General features: G+C 38.7%; 1 protein-coding gene across 2 annotated transcripts in view; it reads right to left on the reverse strand.

The window, feature by feature from the left end:
- The window catches only part of LOC136867039 (uncharacterized), a 121,480-nt gene that overhangs the window by 20,188 nt on the left and 77,156 nt on the right, over positions 1 to 24,136 (reverse strand). For both annotated transcript variants that reach the window (XM_068227002.1, XM_067144139.2), the window contains exon 5: positions 12,469 to 12,541. In XM_068227002.1, coding sequence (XP_068083103.1) covers positions 12,469 to 12,541 — 73 coding nt within the window. The remainder of the gene's footprint in view (positions 1 to 12,468; positions 12,542 to 24,136) is intronic.

The raw sequence follows: 24,136 nt of genomic DNA on the forward strand, positions 1-24,136 counted from the left end.
ATCTGCCTGTCATATTCATACCTTGGTCTACCCCTACTGTTTTTACCACCTACACTTCCTTCAAAAACCAACTGAACAAGTCCTGGGTGTCTTAAGACGAGTCCTATCATTCTATCTCTTCTTCTCGTCAAATTTAGCCAAATCAATCTCCTCTCGCCAATTCGATTCAGTATCTCTTCATTCGTGACCCGATCTATCCACCTCACCTTCAGCATTCTTCTGTAAAACCACATTTCAAAAGTTTCTATTCTCTTTTTTTCTAAGCTAGTTATCGTCCATGTTTCACTTCCATACAATGCCACGCTTCAGATGAAAGTCTTCAAAAATATCTTTCCAATTCACATATCAATGTTTGAAGTGAGCAAATTTCTTTTCTTAAGAAAGATCTTCCATGCTTGTGCTAATCTGCATTTTATGTCCTCTTTACTTCTGCCATTGTTAGTTATTTTACTACCCAAGTAATAATATTCATTTACTTCCTTTAAGACTTCATTTCCTAATTTAATATTTCCTGCATCACCTGCCTTCGTTCAACTGCACTCCATTACTTTTGTTTTGGACTTATTTATTTTCATCTTGTACTCTTTACCCAAGACTTCGTCCATACCATTCAGCAACTTCTCAAGATCTTCTGCAGTCTCAGATAAAATAACACTATCATCGGCAAATCTCAAGGTTTTGATTTCCTCTCCTTGGATTGTGATTCCCTTTCCAAATTCCTCTTTGATTTTCTTTACTGCCTGATCTAGATAAATATTGAAAAGGAGGGGGGAACAAACTGCAGCCTTGCCTCACTCCTTTCTGGATTGCTGCTTCTTTTTCAAAGCTCTCGATTCTTATTACTGCAGACTGATTTTTATACAGATTGTAGATAATTCTTCGTTCTCGGTATCTGATCCCAATCACCTTCAGAATCTCAAATAGCTTGGTCCAATCAACATTATCGAATGCCTTTTCTAGATCTACGAATGCCATGTACGTGGGCTTGTCCTTCTTGATTTGATCCTCTTAAGATAAGATGTAAAGTCAGGATTGTTTCATGTGTTCCTACATTTCTTCTGAAGACAAACTGATCGTCTCCCAACTCAGCTTCAACTTGTTTTTCCATTCTTCTGTAAATAATACGTGTTAAAATTTTGCAGGAATGAGATACTAAACTAATGGTGCGGTAGTTTTCACACCTGTCAGCATCAGCTTTCTTGGGGATAGGTATAACAACATTCTGCCGAAAATCGGATGGGACTTTTTTTTTTTTTTTTGCTAGGGGCTTTACGTCGCACCGACACAGATGGGTCTTATGGCGACGATGGGGTAGGGAAGGCCTAGGAGTTGGAAGGAAGCGGCCGTGGCCTTAATTAAGGTACAGCCCCAGCATTTGCCTGGTGTGAAAATGGGAAACCACGGAAAACCATTTTCAGGGCTGCCGATAGTGGGATTCGAACCTACTATCTCCCGGATGCAAGCTCACAGCCGCACGCCTCTACACGCACGGCCAACTCGCCCGGTCGGATGGGACTTCTCCTGTCTCATACATCTTACACACTAAATGGAACAACCTTGTCATGCTGGTTTCTCCTAAGGCAGTCAGTAATTCAGAGGGAATGTCATCAATTCCAGGTGCCTTGTTCCTATTCAGGTTGCTCACAGCTCTGTCAAACTCTGACCTCAAGATTGGGTCCCCCATTTCGTCAGCATCAACAGCCTCTTCTTGTTCCAGAACCAAATTATCTACATCTTTACCTTGGTTATGTTCGTGCCATCTTTTTGCTTTGTCTTCTTTCCCTAGAAGTGGCTTTCCATCTGAGTTCTTAATATTCATTCACCCAGATTTCCTTTCTCCGAAGGTTTCCTTGATTTTCCTCTATGCAGCATCTACCTTTCCTAGAACCATACAACCTTTGGCATCCTTGCACTCTTCCTTCAGCCATTCTTCCTTAGCTACCTTGCACTTTCTATCCACTTTGTTCTTTAATCGCCTGTATTCTTTTCTGCCCTCTTCATTTCTAGCATTCTTGTATTTTCGTCGTTCATCAATCAGGTCTAGTATCTCCTGAGTTATCCACTGATTCTTAGTTGATCTTTTCTTCCTTCCTAACATTCTTCAGCAGCTCTACTGACTTCATTTTTCATGACTATCCACTCTTCCTCTATTGTGTTTCCTTCAGCCTTTTCATTTAGTCCTTGTGCAACATGTTCCTTGAAACAATTCCTCACACTCTTTTCTTTCAACTTGTCTAGCTCCCATCTTATTGCATTCTTTCCTTTCTTTAATTTCTTCAGCTTCAGATGGCATTTCATGACCAACAGGTTGTGGTCAGAGTCCACGTCCGCTCCTGGGAAAGTTTTGCAATCAAACATCTGGTTTCTGAATCTCAGCCTAATCATAATGAAGTCTATTTGATACCTTCCTGTGTTCCCGTGTCTCGTCCACGTATACAGCCGTCGTTTGTGGTGTTTGAACCAAGTATTGGCAAGGACACAACACTATATTATATTATTTCAGAACACTAGATATACGCTCCATAAAACTTATTTACATCATAAAACTCTATATAGTACTACACAACACTAAGATTTCTTCCGCAGATCAAACAAATAAACTTGTTTCATCTTCTTTCTAATCGTGTCTTTCTGAATGCAGTCCTGAGGTGAGTACATTAGTTCAACAAGAGTGCAAAAGTTAGATGAAATGGCAAATTGCTTTATGTTACAAAAGCACTGTGAGCCTGTTCGTGAGTTGGGATCTTGTTTTGACCTTCATCTTCTTGCTTGTCTCCTTCTTCTGTTGCCTCTTCTTTCTTGGCCTTTCCTGCTGCTAGAAGGGTTGTTGCAGATGTAACCAAGAATTGGCAAGGACTAAATTATGATCAGTGCAGAATTCAACCAGCCGACTTCCTCTTTCATTCCTTTGTCCCAACCCAAATTCTCCTACTGTATTACCTTACTGCACTATTGTGTTAGGCATTGGTTTGGTGTCTATCTTGACCACAATAATTCTTTCACTATGCTGGTCATAGTAGCTTACCCGCTGCCCTATTTTCTTATTCATTATTAAACCAACTCCTGCATTTACCCCATTTGATTTTGTGTTGATAATTTTTTAGTCCCCTGACCAAAAATGCTGTTCTTCCTGCCAACATACTTCACTTATAGCGACTACATCTAACTTTAGTCTATTCATCTCCCTTTTCACATTCTCTAAACTACCACAACGATTCAAACTTCTAACATTCCCCGCTTCAACTCACACAATGTCAGTATCCATCTTCCTGATGATCACCCCCTCTCATGTAGTCCTCACCCGGAGATCCGAATGGGAGACTAGTCTACCGCAGTAATATTTTACCTGGGAGGAAGCAATCATCAGTACATCATTCATACAGAGAGAGCTGCATGTCCTCGGGAGTTAATTATGGCTGTAGTTTCCCGTTGCTTTTAGCTGTGTAGCAGTATCAACACGGCTAAGCCAAGCTGAGTATTATTACAGAGCCATATCAGTCAATCACCTAGACTGCCACCCTTGCAACTTCCAAAATGCTGCTACCCCTCTTTCGATGAACCATTCATTAGTCTGGTCTCTCAACAGATACCCATCCGATATGGTTGGCCCTGCGGCTCAGCTATCTGCTTTATTGGGACACGCAAGCCTCCGCACCGCGGCAAGGTCTCATGGTTCGCAGGGAGGAGATATATAAATACACACAAATGATAAGAGTAAAGAACATGAATCACAGATAAAGCTTTTTGCAGATGATGTTATACTGTTTTGAGTAATAAATAAGATATAATGTTGTGAGTGACTGCAAAAGAGACCTCAAAAATGCTGTAAGATTGACAGCAGACAATGGTATGATGGTAAATGGGATGAAAAGTCAGGTTATAAGTTTCAGCATGAGTGTAATCTTTTGGCGATATTGAAAATACGAAATGGATAAATTGTAACTAGAATAAAATATAAATAATGAATCAGGATGACGAGGCTCCAAACTTGTTTTATTACCTTACCTGTTGCTGTTTACCCTGAAATTAAATTTGGGTAGCATGCCAGGTTTTACCTTACTCCACCAATAAAAGATTTACCACAATTTCACTACATGAATTTACTCTCAAAACAAAATAAAAGATGATAAACACCAACAACAATCATCACGTGATGAGACCAATATAAACATACACAAACAACATCTACAAGCTATACACCACAACTATACATAGTTCTGAAGGCCATGCTTCAAATTGGTTATATCCTATGGATAAGAAGACTGTTCCTTCCTAACCTTATATACATTAGCACAATAATAACAATGATGTTATTGTTTTTCCTCCCCACTAAATACTTCTGATGGTTTTCAGAGAGTTCTTTTACATGCCAGTAAATCTACCGACAGAAGGCTGATGTATTCAAGCACCTTCAAATATCGCCGAACTGAGCCAGGATCGACCCTGCCACGTTAGGATCAGAATGCTAGCACCTCAACCATCTCAGCCACTCGACCCAGCTTTCTTTTTACTGTTTAGGTTTACAAAGTAACCCCCATATACAGTATCATAAAACTCTGGACAAATATACAGCATGAAAACATGTATGTCCAATGTTTTTTTTTTTTTTTTTTGTTTTTTGTTTTTTTTTTTTTGCTAGTTGTTTTACGTCGCACCGACACAGATAGGTCTTATGGCGACGATGGGACAGGGAAGGGCTAGGAGTGGGAAGGAAGTGACTGTGGCCTTAATTAAGGTACAGCCCCAGCATTTGCCTGGTGTGAAAATGGGAAACCACGGAAAACCATTTTCAGGGCTGCCGACAGTGGGGTTCGAACCTACTATCTCCCAAATACTGGATACTGGTCGCACTTAAGCAACTGCAGCTATCGAGCTCGGTATGTCCAATGTTACCTGAAATGCAGGTTTACTTCGGACACTCAATTTTTCAAATAAAAATCTTACTTTTAGTGTATTGTTTGAAATTACAAATTAAGACGTTCCTTATACATATACCCTACAATAAGGACTCCAACATGAATGATGATGTCGTCTGTTCAGTCAAATCCAACTATCAGCGATTCTAAGAATTAGCGCTCCCCAAGTTGTCCTGTTCCACACTGCCTCCTTTAGTTGTTCCAGGGTGAGGGTTGTGTCTATTTTAATGGTGTCTAACCAACGAGTCCTCTGGTGACCTTCTCTTCTTGTACTGCTGATCATTCCTAGCACGACTGTTTTTTCCAATGCATCTGATCGCATAACATGGCCAAAGTAAGCTAGTCTCTGCTTCATAATCTTACCAACCAATGACATACGGGGCTTGATGCGATCTAAAACTGCCTTATTGGTGATTTTTGCAGTCCATGGTATTCATAAGATTCTTCGCCAACACCAGAGCTCAAAAGCGTCGATCTTCCTCTTGTCTGTCTGTTTCAGCGTACAGCTCTCACATCCATACATGTACAGTGGGAATATAATCACACTGACTAATCTGTACTTGGTAGCCAAACTGATATCTCTGCTCTTCCAGATTAGAGACATACTCATCATAGCGATACGTCCAAGTGAAAGCAGTCTTTTGATATCAGGATAGCAATCTCCACTTTGACTGATTTTGGCTCCTACGAAGATGAAATCCCGCACACACTCTATCTCTTCCCCCTTTAGCTTTAGAGGAACTCTACACTGTACCACGCTCATCCGTAGTCATTACTTTGGTCTTTTTAATATTAAGATGATAGAGACCCGTTTTTTCACTTTCATTATGGACGCGGGAAATTAAAAGCTTTAGATTTTCTTGTTTCAGCCAGCAAGGTTGTATCATCAGCATATCTCAAATTGTTTATAGTTCTTCCTCCAATCTTCACACCAGTGTAGAGTTCCTCTAAATTTAACTTGAAGCAATTGCTTGTTCATGGTGAAAGAAAAACTGCGATGAAAATCTGGATAAAAAAACACTTTATGCCATTCACACAAGCCTCACAAAACGTGACCAAAGAGCCCTTGGTCCAGTATCTACATAATTTACTTCAATAAAACTTCTATAAAACTTTAATTGCTGCATATCTTCCACATCAATTTCTGCAGTACCAAATGCTCTTTTACAGGGTGCACAAAATGTTATGTCTATTAGTATATATACCAAGTGCATGTATTTTGACTTCATCATCATGATCATCATCACCATTGGTTTGCCCTTCCAGCAAGCCGGGTAGGGTGTTTGAAAACGAGTGTCTTCCAAAGTTGCCTATTCAAAAAGATTTTGTTATCCATGACAGATTCCCAATCCCATCCTCTTCTCTCCATGTCTTCCCTCAGTTGGTCCATCCATCTTCTTCTTGATCATCCAGCTGGTCTTCTACCTGTCATTCTCTTTTCCAAATAAGCACATGATAACCTTGTGCTATTCATTTCTTTGACATGCCCAAACCTGACCTAAGGTTTTCTTTTTTTTTCCTTTTTTTTTTTTTCTTTTTCTTTTTTGCTATTTGTTTAACGTCGCATTAACACATCGAATGTTTTCCGCGAAGGAAAGGAGGGAGATTGGGAAGGTAGCGGCCGTCGCCTTCATTAAGGTACAGCCCCAGCATTTGCCTGGTGTGAAAAAGGGGAAACCATGGAAAACCATCTTCAGGGCTGCCGACAGTGGGGTTCGAACCCACATAGACCCGAATGCAAGCTCACAGCTGCGACCCTAACCGCACGGCCACTTGCTCGGTGACCTAAGTCTTTCCTCCATCGATTCATTTAGACCTAGGTTAGATCGGATCTCGTCATTTTTCACGTGATCAAGTCGTTTCTTTTGCAGGGCAGTTCTAAGAAATTTCATTTCACAGGCTTGAATCCTACTACAATCCTTTGATGTTAGTGTGCATTTTGTATTTTGTGTGTATTTTGACTTGATGCCATTTAACCCTAGGACTGTCCCATTGCAAATTCTGAGCAGCCAAGGAGAAATTCGGTAAAAAGCATCATAAACCTTAAATGGTTATAACATCAGTAATTATTAAGTTAGAGGATAATATTTTACATTATTACAAACTGCACAATCAGACTATAAATTACAATTATTGTTAAATTAGATCATTTAAAATGCTAAGTATGGTAGAGGTGGAATGAAGTTCCCTCAGCATGAATGCATTAGAGTGAAAGTTAAATAAGTTAACGAAAATCTTACCTCATATTACCTGAAGAGGAGAAATGTGTTCATTATGAATGCCAGGGACCAACAAACCCATCCAAAGAAGTATGTTTACTTTTATAACGTAAGATCAATAATCGTGCATCATCTTCCATATTTCCTGTGGCTACCACCACTTCCACTGCGTGGAATTTCATGCAAATTGACATCACTCAGAGAAATATAGAGCTAGATTTTGGTACTAACTACAGCAGAAGAAAATTTTCTAAACAATGTAGGCCAATGGCCAACACGACAGGGCTCACTCCCTTTGTGAGGCGCTCTGCTAAACGCTCCTCACGTTTTAGACCAATGGGTTTTCATCACTAGCAAATGAGCGTGAAACCAATAATGAAAAGGTGTACCATAATCATGGTTCTGGGAATGTGTAGCTGACAACAGCTTGTTTCAAGGAAGAAAGACGATGCAAGCACTGCAGGTTGATCGTCTAAATCGACAACAACAAAACATAGTGAAGCATCTTAGAATTATCAACAAAAGACAATCATACTCTGGCAAGCCACAATGATATGCATACGCCAAAGGAGGAGCAACTAGTATGAGAGACCCTTATTCAACCTATGCCCTAACTACCAAAAAACATAGATATATAAAGTTCAAAAAATATTTGTAGATTTTACAATTAAGTGTTGAAAACAATATACTGAAAATTAGAGAAATGGTAAGTGTTCCTCTTGATCATGCAAAAAAATTGATCTTCCACTACCAATTTGCTCAGCTTCCACATACTTCTGTGAGACTGCTCCCTTTCTCTTCCTAGTTCCTCCCTTTGGATTGTACACTATTTCATGTATCTGAAATTTTTATACCGGTATCAATTTGTGTTTGTAATGCAATATCAAAATCTGAAATTTAGTCACTGTTTACACCCCAGGCTGCCCACTGTCACGTTTCATTGTCAAATTTTGTACATTACAGTCACTTACTGTAACAAGCTCAATATCAGATTCACTGTATAAGCTACTATCATCAGTATCACAATCTTCAACAGAAAATAAATCACCTCCTTCTTCAAAAATATTCAAGATAGTAATACTTCATCCAACACATTTACTTTTTTTTTTTTGTGCTAGTGGCTTTACGTCGCACTGACACAGATAGGTCTTATGGCGACTATGGGATATGAAAGGCCTAGGAGTTGGAAGGAAGCGGCCATGGCCTGAATTAAGGTACAGCCCCAGCATTTGCCTGGTGTGAAAATGGGAAGCCACGTAAAACCATCTTCAGGGCTGCCGAAAGTGGGATTTGAACCCACTATCTCCTGGATGCAAGCTCACAGCTGCGTGCCCCTACCCGCACGGCCAACTCTCCCGGTCACATATATTCTACCAGCCGCCATGTTGGTTTACAAAATATTACATTGTCCTGCCTTTGTCATTTTATGGATGAAATAATCCCACAGAAGTACATTTTTTCAACGCTGGCAATACAGAAAGGAAAGGTACATCAAAAATGTTGACCCTTGTCAGTATTAGGATTAAGCTACTTGCAGGTCAATTTGGATGGCCTTCACTTAAACCGCAGTAGTACGCATAAGTTAGGAAATTTGTTTAGAAAGGTTATAGGGAGGTATATTCAGGGAAAAGGGGTGGTCTATGCAGTGGTATACGGGTACAGGGAGGTGGAAGTCAAGTTGGGATGACATAAAAATGTTAGTGTTGAATTGTAGAAATATTGTAAAGAAAGGAATAGAATTAAGTAATTTCAAATATAGATACTAACCAGATATTGTATTGGGAGTTGAATCATGGCTGAGAAATATATAGGCTACTATCATCAGAATCACAATCTTCAACAGAAAATAAATCACCTCCTTCTTCAAAAATATTCAAGATAGTAATACTGGGATGCAGTAAAAATAGGATGCAAAAATATTCTCACAGAACTGGAGTGTTTATCATAGAGACAGGATAGGAATGGTAGGAGGGGGAGTATTCATTCTCATGAAAGAAGAATTCGTAAGCTATGAAAAACTTAAAGATGACAAACATCAAATTCCAGGTGTAAAGCTCATCTCTAAAGATAATAGGCAACTTGATGTCTTTGGAGTGTACAGACCGGGAAAGGGTAGCGCAGATGCTGATTCGGAATTATTTGATAAAATAATCAGCTATGTGGGAAATGATCTAGAAAGGAACGCGATTATAGCGGGTGATCTCAATTTACCACATGTCATTTGGGAAGGTAATGCAAATGATAGAAAGCATGACCAACAAATGACAAATAAGTTAATCTGGGAAGGATAGCTGAATCATAAAGGAATGGAACCAACTAGAGGGAAGAATATTCTGGATGTTGTGCTGGTAAAACCAGATGATCTCTACAGAGAAACCAAAGTAATAGATGTTATTAGTGATCACAAAGCTACTTTTGTCATAGTTAAAAATAAATTTGATAGAAAGGAAGGTCGTAAAAGTAGGCTTATTAGGCAGTACCACAAATGAAATGAAATGAAATGGCGCATGGCTTTTTAGTGCCGGGAGTGTCCGACGACATGTTTGACAGGTCTTTTTGATTTGACGCCCGTAGGCGTCGTGATGAGGATGAAATGATGACGAAGATAACACATATACCCAGCCCCCATTTCAGCGAAATTAACCAATGATGGTTAAAATTCCCAACCTTGCTGGGAATCAAACCCGGGAACCCTCTGACCAAAGGCCAGCATCCTAATCATTTAGCCATGGAGCCGGACTGACAGTACCACACGGCTGATTAAACAAGCATGAGGGAGTTTTTAAAAAAAAACTATGATCGGTGGAAAACAGTAAATAAAAATGTAAACAGACTATGGGATGGGTTTGAAATTGTTGAGGAATATGAAAAGAAGTATGTGGATTTAAAGGTGGTAAGGAATGGTAAAGACCCACTATATTGCAACAGAGAAGTAAAGAGACTAAGAAGAAGGTGCAAGTTGGAAAGAAATGATTGTGGAAGTAAGGAGAAATTGAAGGCACTCACTAGGAAATTGAATCTAGCAAAGAAGTCAGCTAAGGATAACATGATGACAAGCATAATTGGCAGTCATACAAATTTTAGTGAAAAATGGAAGGGTATGTATAGGTACTTTAAGGCAGAAACAGGTTCCAAGAAGGACATTCCAGGAATGGTAAATGAACAAGGGGAGCGCGTATGCAAGGATCTTCATAAGGCAGAAGTATTCAGTCAGCAGTACGTAAAAATTGTTGGTTACAAGGATAATGTCCAGATAGAGGAGGTGACTAATACTAAAGAACTACTAACATTTACCTATGATAACGACATTTACAATAAGATACAAAAGTTAAAAACTAGAAAATCAACTGGAATTGATAAGATTTCTTGGGGATTTACTAAAGACAATGGGTTGGGATATAGTACCATATCAGAAGTACTCATCTGACTATTATTTGCATGAAGGAGCTATACCAAAGGAAAGGAGAGTTGATATATTAGCCCCTGTGTATAAACAAAAGGGTGTTAGACATAAAGTTGAAAATTACAGGCCAGAAAGTTTGACATGCATGTAAGCTTTATTAAAGCATTTTTTCTGATTAGACATGTTTGCAAAATTAATAACTGGTTTGATAGAAGGCGGCTTTGAGTTTGGGAAAGGTTATTCTTTTGAAGCTCAACTTGTAGGATTCCAGCATGATATAGCAGATATTTTGTATTCAGGAGGTCAAGCGGACTGTAGAAAATAGAACTCAAGAGAATTAGAGTAGTTGAAGCTTTATCTGATCCTGTAATCTTTAAAAGGGGAATTCCTCAAGGCAGTATTATTGGACCTTTATGTTTTCTTATATATATATAAATGATATAAGTAAGGAAGTGGAATTGGACATAAGGCTTTTTGGGGGATGATATTCTGTATAGAATAATAAATATGTTACAATTTGTGGGCAACTGAAAAAAATACCTCGACAATGTTGTGAGTTGGACAGCAGGGTATGATGATAAATTGGGTAAAACGTCAGGTTGTGAGTTTCACTAATAGGAAAAGTCCTCTCAGTTTTAATTACTGTGTTGATGTGATGAAAGTTCCTTATGGGGATCACTGTAAGTACCTAGGTGTTAATATAAGGAAAGATCGTCATTGGGATAATCATATAAATGGGATTGTAAATAAAGGGTGCAGATCTCTGCACATGATTATGAGGGTATTTTTTGGGTTGTACTATGGATATAATGGAGAGGGCATCTAAGTTTCTGGTAAGACCCCATCTAGAGTATTGTTCCAGTGTATTGGACCCTCACCACAATTACTTGCTTCAAGAAATGGAAAAAATCCAAAGAAAAGCAGCTCGATTTGTCCTGGGTGATTTCCGACAAAAGATTAGCGTTACGAGAATGTTACAAAGTTTGGGATGGGAAGACTTGAGATAAGGGAGACGAGCTGCTCGACTAAGCCGTATGTTCCAAGCTGTGAGTGGAGAGATGACGTGGAATGACGTTTGTGGACTAATAAGTTTCAGTGGTGTGTTTATAAGTAGGAAAGATCAAAATATGAAGATATAGCTGGAATGCAAGAGGACAAATTGGGACAAATATTCATTTATAGGTAGGGGAGTTAGGGACTGGAAAAATTTAACATTTCCAAATTCTTTGCAGTCATTTAAGAAAAGGCTAGGAAAACAACAGATAGGGAATATGCCACCTGGGCGGCTGCCCTAAATGTAGATCAAAGTCGAGTGATTTATTCATTCATTCATTCATTTATTCATTCATTCATTTATTCATTTATTCATTTATTTATTTATTTATGGTTTTCTTGATGGGAAAGAGACCAGAACTCTACTGGGAAATCCACTGTCAAACTTGAGAACATTTTGTCAAGTACCGTAAATGCCAAACAGGTCTTTAAGAGATATTTTTAGATGTCAACATTAAACGATGTGGAATGTTGAATATATTTTCTCTGCTTTCAAATAATCCACTACTTCTGTTGGGTTTGAACCTATGTTCTTGTGGTTTGGAGACTGACACTCAACCAATGATTATCGACAAATCTATAAATGAGCTGAGCAAACAAAAATATCATAGACAAGATCAAGGACACACAAATCATACACATCATATAATAATGTAACTGCCCTGATAAGGATAAGAAAAGCTCATATACAATATGATGTACGTAATTTTTATCTTCTTATGAAATCTTCAGTAATGTTGCTCAATCAATCAATCAATCAATCAATCAATCAATCAATCAATCAATCAATCAATCAATCAATCATTGTCTCTGTTTTTTTCTTCCTCAGCTTAACTATGCTGCATTTATTTCGCCTCTGGTTAACTCATAGACTTACCTTCCTCAGAAGCTTGAGTATTTTCATCTTCTTCAAAAATAGGATCAACAGTATAAGAACCAGATGAACCATCCTAGGTTAAAAGAAGAAAAAATATATATATATATCATAACAAATATAACATGGAAACACATTTGAGGGGTGAATTATTTCATCTAAAAAAAATAATGTTATCTTATCATATCCGTTATCGTCAAAACCATAAGAGGAAGGTATGATTCACTTTTAAGAAGAATATTCTGAATAACACAAGTAAACATTCTCTAAGTCAAGGTATTAGAAAACTTAATGTTGCTTTAATATTTCAAACATACTTTTATGGGAGAAGCAGGGAAAATAGTACACAGAGTAATATGCTAAAAGTGAAGGAATTAGCTCTTCAAAATATTGTAACAATGAAGGCTGAGATTGCAGAGTGTCCAGCAAGATGCAACAATGTGTGTGAGGCCAGGAGTGAGCCACACAACACCCCCAGCAAATTGTTGAGGCTAGCGATAAGGAAGCTCCTTAGAAGAAACTGGAAGCTAGCCAATAATGGAGCAGGAGCCCATAATGATCTGGAAGTGAAAACTGTGAGAATGTTCTGCTGGTCTATACAGGTTGGTCGGAAATGAAGTGAACCGGGCATATGAGCATAAGAGGGTTGGACATAGTGATAAATAATTTGAAAAAATAATTTGATATCTCGCACCATTATAGTTTTATCAGCTATTGAAGTTAGTCAATATCAGATCGCTTTGCAGATGAATTCTGGACTTTGTGAGCCATGCCGAGAAATTAGCATTAAACACACCGTGGCTTTCAGCTGGTATCACCATAGTGTACTTGCTATGGTGCAATCCTGTCAACTCGGAGGTCCGTGTTCAAATCTCTTCCGCTGGCAGAGCTGTTTTTCTTGGATTGGTGCTCTCAAGTTGGTCTTAAGCTACGTGCAGATTTAGCAACACTGCCTCGCCAAGTCCATTTGAATTCAACTGCAAAGCGATCTGATTGGCTAAATTCAGCAACTGATCAAATAACACGGCATGCAATACTGAATTATTTCCTTTGAATTATTTATCAGTATGACTAACCCTCTAAATCTCATATACCTGGTTCCCACTGTTTCTGAATACCCTATATAAAGAGCGAAGCTAGCGAGAAGCGAGTCAGTCTTGAGTGAGTTATAAGACGGTTATGAGTCAGTGAAAAGTCATTCAAGAGTGCGTCAATGAGTTGTAATAATTCTGTGTGGCTATTTCTAGGCTGGTGCAACCCTTGTAAGGCAGAGGGTGGGTGGCATCTGCCATGTGTAGGAATCTGCGTGTTATTGTATTGTGGGATAGTGTTGTGTGTTTGTTGGAGGAATATTGGGGAAAGTACAAGCACCCAGACCCCAAGCCAAGGGAATTAATCGTTTAAGGTTAAAATGACCCAGCCGGGAATCAAACCCAGGGCCCTCTGAACTGAAGAGCACTACGCTGACCATTCAGCCAAGAAGCCGGACAATGAGTAGCAAGATGATCTTGATTATACGAAGTGTGGGAATGTTTTGAAGTTAACTGCTCTGGAGACAACACTATGCTGTGAGAGGCTGCACTGGAGAGCAGGAGTTTGATGTGCCAGAGGGCTGTGTTCAACCACATTCATGAATACAAAATAAGTGAAGTGAAAAATTCGAGCATAAGTAAACTTGTAAATAACTGTAAATACGAAGGGCATACTATATTGTTTTACACTTTTTTTTTTTTCTACCCAAATGAAGTACGGTACATTACACATCAGTTGGGTTAAAATTTTCCAACAAGTCAATGTCCAAGTTAACAAGTCAGTTGACGACACGGCATAAGGGAGGACGCTAAACACAACACGACCGACTATGAGACTTCTTTCAACTTTAAATTCAATTTCAACTATGATTGTTTTCAAAAGTTCCCCCGACAATCATATTTTAAGAAAATCTTTTATATTTGTCACCGGTTGGTGGGACGGAGAACTGAAACTACAGTGTGTTTGGAAATGTAAATTTTAATTTTTTTATTTGTCTGAAGGATTTAATTTTTTTTGCAACTCTGGACTCTACTGGAATTTCATGTAACCGCAAGAAATATTGAACTGTATGAACATTGCAACACGCAAAAGTGTTTTGAAGTGATTTTTTTTTTAATGTAGTTTTTATGTAATCTGATGTAAAATTTGTAAGGTGATTTATTTTGGAGCATCCTGTACCTGTACCACACGTGTGGTTTCCTATGATGAAATGTTGGTGTTGTAATCGTAATGTTCCAGAACTTGTGCAATTGCTAACGATGTTAAAATGACCATATATGGTCACGAGATTTTCTATTGGCAAAAGGTCCAGGAATCTAGGGTAAGTTTGATCTTATTGGTTGATTGTAATCGGGCCATTTCCGGCCTAGTGGCCGGCTTCGAATTATGATGCGTGAGCTCGGCGTCATTTCCATCCGACCGCCGAAGCGAGCGTTCGCGCTCGAGGGCTTCTGCCCTCGGGAACTCCTGCCTTTCCGAAGTAAGTGTTATTTCAGTGTTTTTGCTATGTTATTCTCTATGTTTTCAGGTTTCGTTTCATTTAGTTTAATTCCTTTTGTGTTTCATTATTTCTTCGCTTAATGTCATCTTAAAAGTTTAATTTGATGAGTCCGAGTTTACCCTAGGTTCCAATTGCCGTACTTTCTATTCTTTCATCCATTAAATACTTTCGCTTTAAACTATACCTTTAATGTAGCATCACCTTCATTGTTAAATCAAGTTTTATGTTAAGTTACTTAAGTATGTCTTGTTTCCGTGTCGCGGAACTGTATTTTGTAAAACTTTCTTGTCATTTTTAATATAGTTGAGCTACAGGGCGTTTCTTGTAAGTCTTTTCTCCCCCATAACGTCATACGTTCCATGTACCTCGATAAGGGCTTCCCGCAGCTTCCACATCCTGTCTTAGTTGTCATTTTAAGGCCTGTAAGTGTTCCCTGTTTTGGTTTATATGAATTCTCCGCCACTGCGTTATATTTCTACCTACTTATTCATATTATTAAGTATTATATTATTTACTACTGCTATTATTTTCCTATCTCATTATTATTTATTACTGGTTATTTCTATATTAATGTTATTATTATTATAATGGTAATCGTACTTTCCGAAATTAACATTTACTTTTGATTTATGTACGCGCTCGAAAGAGCGGTTACATTTGTTGGCTTGCAACCACCTTCGCGGTTACATTTGAGCTAAATCACAGCGTTTACAATATTCTTAATTCTACCTTCAAGTTTCAACAAGTACATACTTCCGCAGCCTAAAAAGAAGTCCCGTACGTCGATTTTATTCGTTAACTTGGACACTGACTTGTTGAAAAATTTTAACCCAATGAATGAACATTTTATCTCATCATTATCAGAATCATCACAAGTGTTTTATTTGTCTTGTCAATTTTTGTTAAATCTTTTAGCTGAAGATGTTCCATAATTGGAACAAAACATGTTCTATTTAGTATTATACTCAGAGATTAAGCTGGATTATGTTATGTAAATAATAAACTAGCTATAAGAAATTGACAAGTATTGGAATGTGGGAATCTCCTTGCAAAGTAACCTTAGTAACTGTTTTCCGTGACAGCGAATGTTCTTCACAGACTGCCATCAAGCGCCTATGAATTTCTTCAGTGATCACGCCTTCTTTCCATAGGAACCAAGTCGTATAGCGCTGTCCCTGACGGTTGCTTTCCATGTTGTCTGCTCCTACACTGACAGTGTTGTTATGAAATGGCTATGACGAGTGCATTCGCTGTGTGTGTGTGTGTGTGCGTGCGTGCGTGTGTGCGTGCGTGCGTGTGCGTGTGCGTGTGCGTGTGCGTGCAAAATTTAAATAAATAAACTTACAACTGAAACAACTTGCAACTACTAAACAATACAATAAGCAAAAATAAAAAACAGGAAAATGATGATGATGATTTACACAATTATGGCATGATTACCTAATTTCAATTAACCTTGATAATAACAGTGAGATTATATAAAGTCTATAGTTGGAGGAAGGCTAAATATACAATATTTCCATAACATAGGAATAACAATTTGGGACTTCATCTATTACTTAGTAGGTATCGGTGACTAAGTTGCCTACAACTAGCAGCTGAGGTTCCTCTGACAGAGACAGTAGTGTATTCCACTGTCGTGCCGAAGAAATAACAAATGAGTTTGTGTATCGTGTGGTGCAGTGAGGTAAAATAGATAAGAGTGTATCAGATTTTGACCGTGTTCCGAAACTGTGATTGGATGAGAGATGGTGAAATTGACTGTACAAGTAGGGAAGTGAGCATAAGGAGAGTATTCGATGAAGAAGACATAAAGCATGAAGATTACGGCGCTGTATGAGTTTTAGCCAACCGAGTTCATCGTAGGCAGGTGTAACATGGTCAAAGTAATGTAGGTCACATATGTAGCGAACACAGGCGTTTTGCACGCGCTGCATGCAAATAAAGAAAAAGCCATTTATATCAAGGTATACCGAATTATTTTCCTATAGTGTAATATCACAGATTACTTAACTTTGTTTACTAGCCCCCCTGGTGGCCATGATCATTAAAGCGTTGAAGTCTAAATGGTCTGACACCTTGGTTAGCTGGTTCGAGTCCCGTTGGTCGAAAAAAAAATTCACCATCAGATTGTTGGTTGGCAGGGTAGGGGAGGTGGTGGTATACAATTTCTAATCACTAGATTGTGTGCCAAAAGCCTGGATTAAAGCCCAAACCTCTCTGCAATAGTCATATGGAGTGAAGGCATACGACGCTACTGATGGCGATTCGTCTGTCGGATGAGGAGACCCCTTGGTGCTATTCGACAAGAGTAGGCTATGTGCTGGCACCAGGTTTCACCCTCTCCCTTCTCACTATCATATATTATGCGATTCATTTCAACTCATTAACTCCTCTGATTATGTCAGGAAGGGCATCTGGTCATAAAAACCTGCCACGACAAATTCATCTCGTCGCCTCATACCTGACCCGGTAGTGAAATGGGACGAGGGTTGAACAAACAAACTTAACTTTGTTTACTAAACATACACATACTTAGTGTTACGAATAAAACAGCGCCTGTTTTATTACTTTAATTTATTTCAAGATGTACGCATGCACGCGCGCGCGCACGCACGCACACACGCACACACACAACATTGTATTCAGCCATGAATGACCACACTCACTAATTGCTGCCTATTTATACATTTCTCTTCTGTTTACACAGCACGCGGTCCAGCCCGTTGGTATTATCTGGGGACGGCTATAATCCTTACTTTAACTTCTCCAAAACCAGGCACGCTACCCCTACACCACAGGGCTGACATATTACAGGCAAACACCAACACCTAATACAACATTATTAGCATGTCTTGAAACATTGATAAAATACGTTGTGGTTACACATGAGTTCATTAAAACTGATATCTCTTGCACGTACGTCCAACACTTGTGTGTCACTTTTTCTTTTAAGAAGATAGCAGTCTTAATATAAAACAGTACATTATTAAGATTTCCTTTTAGTGTACTTTTTGGAGGGAACTTAATTTTAAAGTAATTGAGGCAAAAAGGACATCATAATATATCAAGACTACAATTTTCTTAAAAGAAAAAGTGACACACAAGTGTTGGACGTATATTCAAGAGACATCAATTTTAATGGACTCATGTGTAATCACAACATATATTATCAATGTTTGAAGACATGCCAACAGTATTATATCAGGTGTTGGTGTTTGCTAGTTACATGTAATGTTCTTTTCCATTTATAATTTAAGGCTGAAGATGACCCAATACAAGGGTTGAAACTAGTCCCGATGTAATAAATAATATTAACATATTATATACAGTATTGAATAGGTGGACCTTCTCATCCTTGTTGAAAGTAATAAGATGATATTATGTTAAGTGCAGCGATTCTTTTAAGTTAACTGCTCTGGAAACAACACTCTGCTGGAGAGCAGAGACTTGACACTTGTTTGGTCCTTTCCAATATTGATTTCAACCACTCAGAAAGCTTATATGGTTCTTCATATCACCAGTTTTTCCTTCTGTTAATTGGTATCACTTGTTCATATACTCTACAGAAGATGGTTTTTCTTTTGCCAAGTACAGGTGTACATGACATTTTCCACCATGGTGTGCATGTTATTATTCATTATAGGATAAAGAATTATTTATTAGTATGACCAATGCTCTTAATCTCATATACCCAATTCAGGTTGTTTCCAATCACCCTGTATAAAGAGCAAAGCTGGAAAGAAATGAGCCAGTCTCACGTGGGTTATGAGATGGTCATGAATCAGTGACAAGTAATTCAAGAGTGAGTCAATGAGTAGCAATACTGTAATAATTTTGTGTGGCTATTTCTAGCTATTTGCTTTACATCGCACCGACACAGATATGTCTTATGGTGACGATGGGATAGGAAAGGCCTAGGAATTGGAAGGAAGCAGCTGTGGCCTTAATTAAGGTACAGCCCCCCGGCATTTGCCTGGTGTGAAAATGGGAAACCACGGAAAACCATATTTCTAGCCTGGAGCAGCCCTTGTAAGGCAGATTCTCCTCAGAGGGTGGGTGGCATCTGCCATGTGTACGGGTCAGTGGGCTTGGCAGACTGATATGTAATAGAAACTTCTAGCTTGGTGAGGAAAGCAACGGGAATCTATCTCACTTCTCATTTCCCTAGTACACCTCTTCAATGATGCCTAGGCCATCTATGACAGCTAATGATGGAGTTGTTGAAGATCCAACCAGTTTTCGGACTGAGGATGGAATATACATACATGATTGTTTGACATCTGAACAATGTCTGTATTTCCCAGGTTTGTAGGTCTGGGAGCATATGATGGTCACGACGTTTCACCTAAAACTGCGTTCAGCATCTTTAAAGATTCCGAATGACTTTGATGGCTACGAAACTCTCAGTGGAATGGAGTGGTGTTGCAATTCCACCTCAATATACAGTGGAGACTGTGGTCCGCCATGATTGGCTGTTCTTTGACCAATGATAGTTCAGGCTTTGGTGCACTGCTCGCCTATTGGTCCGTCATGGTGCGAAGGCGGTCGCTGATTGGTTGTTCTTTGGCCAACGACTGAAGCAGTGTGGATCCTGGATGACACGGTGGTCGCGGCAGGCCAGAAAAAGCAATGGGTGATCAGTTGTCTGTCTCCATCAAGGTAGGTCGACCAACACCAGGTCCCACACAGCTTCAATCATTAGCCAAAGAACAGAATCAACGATTGTCCTCCCACCATGGCGGACCAACAGGCGAGCAGCACACCGTAGCCTGCACTATCATTGGCCAAAGAACAGCCAAACAGCGACTTCCCCCCACCGTGACAAACCACAGCCTTCACTATATATTGAGGTGGAATTGTGACACCACTCCATTCCACTGAGAGCTTCGTGGCCATCAAAGTCATTCAGAACTCTTGAAGATGTCGAATGCAGTTTTCAGTGAAATGTTGGGACCATCATATAGTCGCCGCACTTCGAAATACCATTATATGACAATGTTAAGAGGAGAAATATTGACCTGCAGCACATGTATCACTTAGAAGAAAAATTTGTTGATATACTATAGTTCATCCAATACTGAACCTTAGATGACAGAACATTTCTGGTCAGAGTTCTAAGCTGAAATATTATCGCATAGTGCTTTTTATAGGCATAACAATGATATGCTCCTAGATTAATGCGTACAAGCCTGGAAAATACAGACTTTTTCATAATGCTGGCTGTGAAAGCCTCAACTACTACATGTTTGATATCTGTAGGTAGTTTGCATTCTCCCCTCTTTCTAGTGGTTTATATCTTTTTTGCAGTGTCTGCAAGCATTCTATTGGAGTCTCCCTTTTATATGTTTCATCTGGATTTCTAACTATGCCATCTGTACCTTTTTGGATCTTCAATAGTGATTAATACTTTACTTATGGTTTCAGAGTTATGTGTTTTAATAAATATCGCTTTACATAAATTAATTCAAGTACCTATTCCTTGACTGCAAAGTAGCTTGTAAATGCAAATATTTTTCTAATTTCCTTCCACAGTAATGTTTTATATGATTTCTGAGCTACTGAACCATGTACAAAAAAAACTTATAGAATCATTCATCCCAAGTCTTTATCAGCAAGTATTTTCCCTTCCCGTCAATCTCACATCAAGTATTTGAAGAATCATAACAAACTTTACCCCTTATCTCAGTAAAGTGCAAATACTCTTCTTTCCTAGGCATCCAGCAATGTATTAAAAGAATCAAAACAATGTGAAGTGTCTGGCCAGTTGAATCATATGATGGAAAATTTATATTTTCTTAACAAACATAAAAGGATAAAAGTTCTAGGCATGAAATAGGCTTTTGGGCTTATGCCGTGTCAAGAAAATAAGGTGAAATTCTTTACATTTCGCAGAGAACTTTACTCTGCGTCATCAGAAGATAATCTTGACTGTCCACGAGAAAGGCTTTTAAAACAATGAGGTTTGAATTTAGACGTTACCCAATAGAAGTTGAAATGGTAAGTTCATTAGTCACCAGATGGCTCCCCGGATGTGGTACAGCGCTAGCATTCGAAGCGGAAGCTGACGGAACCATCAGAATCGGTATGAGAGGGTCACATAACATAACAGGCGTATGCACATATGAAGGAATGACATTGATACAAGCCTGGAATGGATCATCTGGCGATGAGGAAGGTACGAATTTGGAAAACACCGAAACGAAATAACAATTAGTGAAGGAACAGGGAAGGGAACTACCTACATAAATCGCTAATGGCTGGCAACGAGGTATTACTTAATTGATAGCCAGTGTCCCTGTTGAAATTGTTAGGATTTCTACATATTTCCACAACTTCCCATATAATCCTGGACCTGTAGTGTCTAGTGTGAGTGAGAACTCGAGCATCCTGGAACATGACATCATGACCCGACAATAGACCATGCTCAGCTATTGCTGATTTGTCTGGCTGTTTGAAGTTCATGTTCCTAGATTCGAGTACCAATGGACCGGCATGTTGGCCAATGTATACCTTACCGCAAGTACAGGGAATTTTGTATACCCCAGGATGTAAAAGTGGGGATAATTTGTCTTTGGTTTTATCCAGACTGTTAGCAATTTTAGTTTTGGTGGCAAACACGGTTTTTATATTGTGTTTGCGCAAGCAACCTCAGGAGCACAACAAATATGGTACTGTGGATTGGAACCATACACAATAAAATCACATAAAAGGCAAATATGCACATTCAAAGAAACAAAAACATGATGCCATATTTTCCAGGGCTCACCAAGAAAAGCAATCCTCACTCACTCAAAAACTTGATGGAAAATATAAAGAGATAAATTTACACTTTAAGCAACACTTCCTATTCAGCGTAGGTTCCTGAAATAAATTACATAACACAAAATCAATCAACTGGTTGACTTTATAACGACACGCACAAAACAAGTGGATTCCGGATATAAATTACATGGCAATTATTCATAAAAATAACAGAGTAGGCTTTAACTTTCAACACATATTTCAACGTTGGTTCCTGAAATAGGTTACATGACACAAAAATATTCCTCAGCACAGTTATATCATTAAAGAAAATCCAAACTAAACATTGTGTTATAAAAATCTCGTCTACTGCAACAACCGTAGTAACATGGACAAAATATCAAATAAAATCACGAAATATAGGCCGCTAAAATAAAACTCTCCTCGGTAGACATAGTTCCCACCCTCAGCAGCACACAGCGGAGTGACACAAAAGTGGAGATTCAGTCTCCCAAAATAAAGCAACAAAATTTTAAAAAATACAGGGTCCAACCCTTTGCACATGCTGCTCAACAGTCTACCCGAGGCAAGTCACACAATCATAAAATGCAGGCATTTCCAAATGAGTATGCCTCCTCTTACTCAAAATCACACTAAGCCATAGCACTTGTCCTAAAGTTGCTAAAACTGAATAAGTAGGCCTATATGAAATGACGTCGTCTAACATTCGCTCACATGAAAAGAAACAAGACCGCGCTGGTCACAAATCAAAGCACTCATGCTCGTAAAGTCAAACATGAATAATAAAGTGGCCAACTCTGTAATAAATATCACAATCTGAAACTAGAAAATTGTCACATAGACAATCGTTCATGTCTGAACATCAGAAAGTTATTGAAATATCTCATCCTTACAACTCGAGAATTCGCATTAAAAATAATAATAAATTTACAGAAAATTGATTCTAATTATTGTGAACTTGAAATACGAAACTGAGGTTTGAGGAACTCGTGAATCAATTACTAATTTACACTCATCTTGATATTCAAAGTAGTAAGAAGATGACACTATCAAAATTTGTGGATCCAAACTCCACCGTCCCACACATTCTCATTCACACATCATGCAATAAATCCCAGGAAATGTGATGGCATGTTTCCGTAGACTTTGAGCTCCCATTAATAATAATTTCATCTAGTCCTTCCTGACTTTGATTTGAAATTCTTATTTACATTTACATTTAAGCCCCGAGATGCACACTGCATCTCGAACATCATAGGAAACAAATCAAAATTCATGAGGCTAAAATAAGAAACTGACTCTTAAACGAAATGACACTAACCACTCCACTAAGAATCTGCATAAAAATGAAAAGAAAGCAAACTGTGACCTTATGCAAAGGTTCCACATTTATGTTACAATTATATTTACATAAACAAGCTTCCTAACATTTACTTTATATAGGACATAGGCTTTCCAAACCAAAGCTAAATCTGCTGAAATTGAATATCAAAACTAACCTATCCCCTTTTGCAACATTAAAACACGTTCACACTCACATTGTGCTTGAAAATTCTGTACTGAGCTATTTCGTTGACTTATCGCCGCCTGCCTTTGGGATAGCCGGCACCCATCGTTTTAGCCAGCCATATCGAAAGTGGTGCCTTCAGTAAAGAACTGGGCCAGCCCTTGGGTCTCCATTCTCCTGGCATCGAAGTTGTGATCTTGTAGTCTCCATCGCTGCTCCTGGATGTTATTTAAAACATCCCCTCATTCATGGTATAGGAAACTGGGTCAAGATTAACCCACCAGTTACTAGAATACTACAGCCGGGGTAATTTCCACTGACTGTGAAACCAGTTCCCATTCTGTCGCGGAACAACTTCTTATCTAATCCCGTAACTAGGTCAACTACTGAACATTTAAATGCAGGACTGGAAATTACTGAATTTGATGTCCTCGTAAAATCTGTTTACACTGGCAAGCGACTAAACATTGAATGACTATCTGGAAACTGTTCTTCCCTTCGGAAATCGAAATATAGAAGCCATTCTCAAAAGTTTTACATCTTGAATAATTGAAATGCGGACTGAATGTCTTAAACCAAAGTTCATGTCCCCACACGATCAAGAAACATATGTTCTGACCCGCACTCACGTAAATAATACTTCTCTCAATGTTACCTGCACAGAATCTTGCCGAATAATAGAATAGCTAGTCCATCCACTTATCGCTTTTATCAATTCATCTTCTAAGACGCCGTTGTATCCCTGATCGGGGCCATCACTTGCACAGACCAATGCTTAGCCAAAATGACAGTGATGCTATAATATCATTGGTCCAGCACATCGCGCTTGTGATGCTTACTTCAAACGTATATTTCCAGCTCCTGTA

Source organism: Anabrus simplex, chromosome 3 (genome assembly GCF_040414725.1).
Source record: "Anabrus simplex isolate iqAnaSimp1 chromosome 3, ASM4041472v1, whole genome shotgun sequence".
In the NCBI taxonomy this organism is placed as follows: Eukaryota; Metazoa; Arthropoda; class Insecta; order Orthoptera; family Tettigoniidae; genus Anabrus; species Anabrus simplex.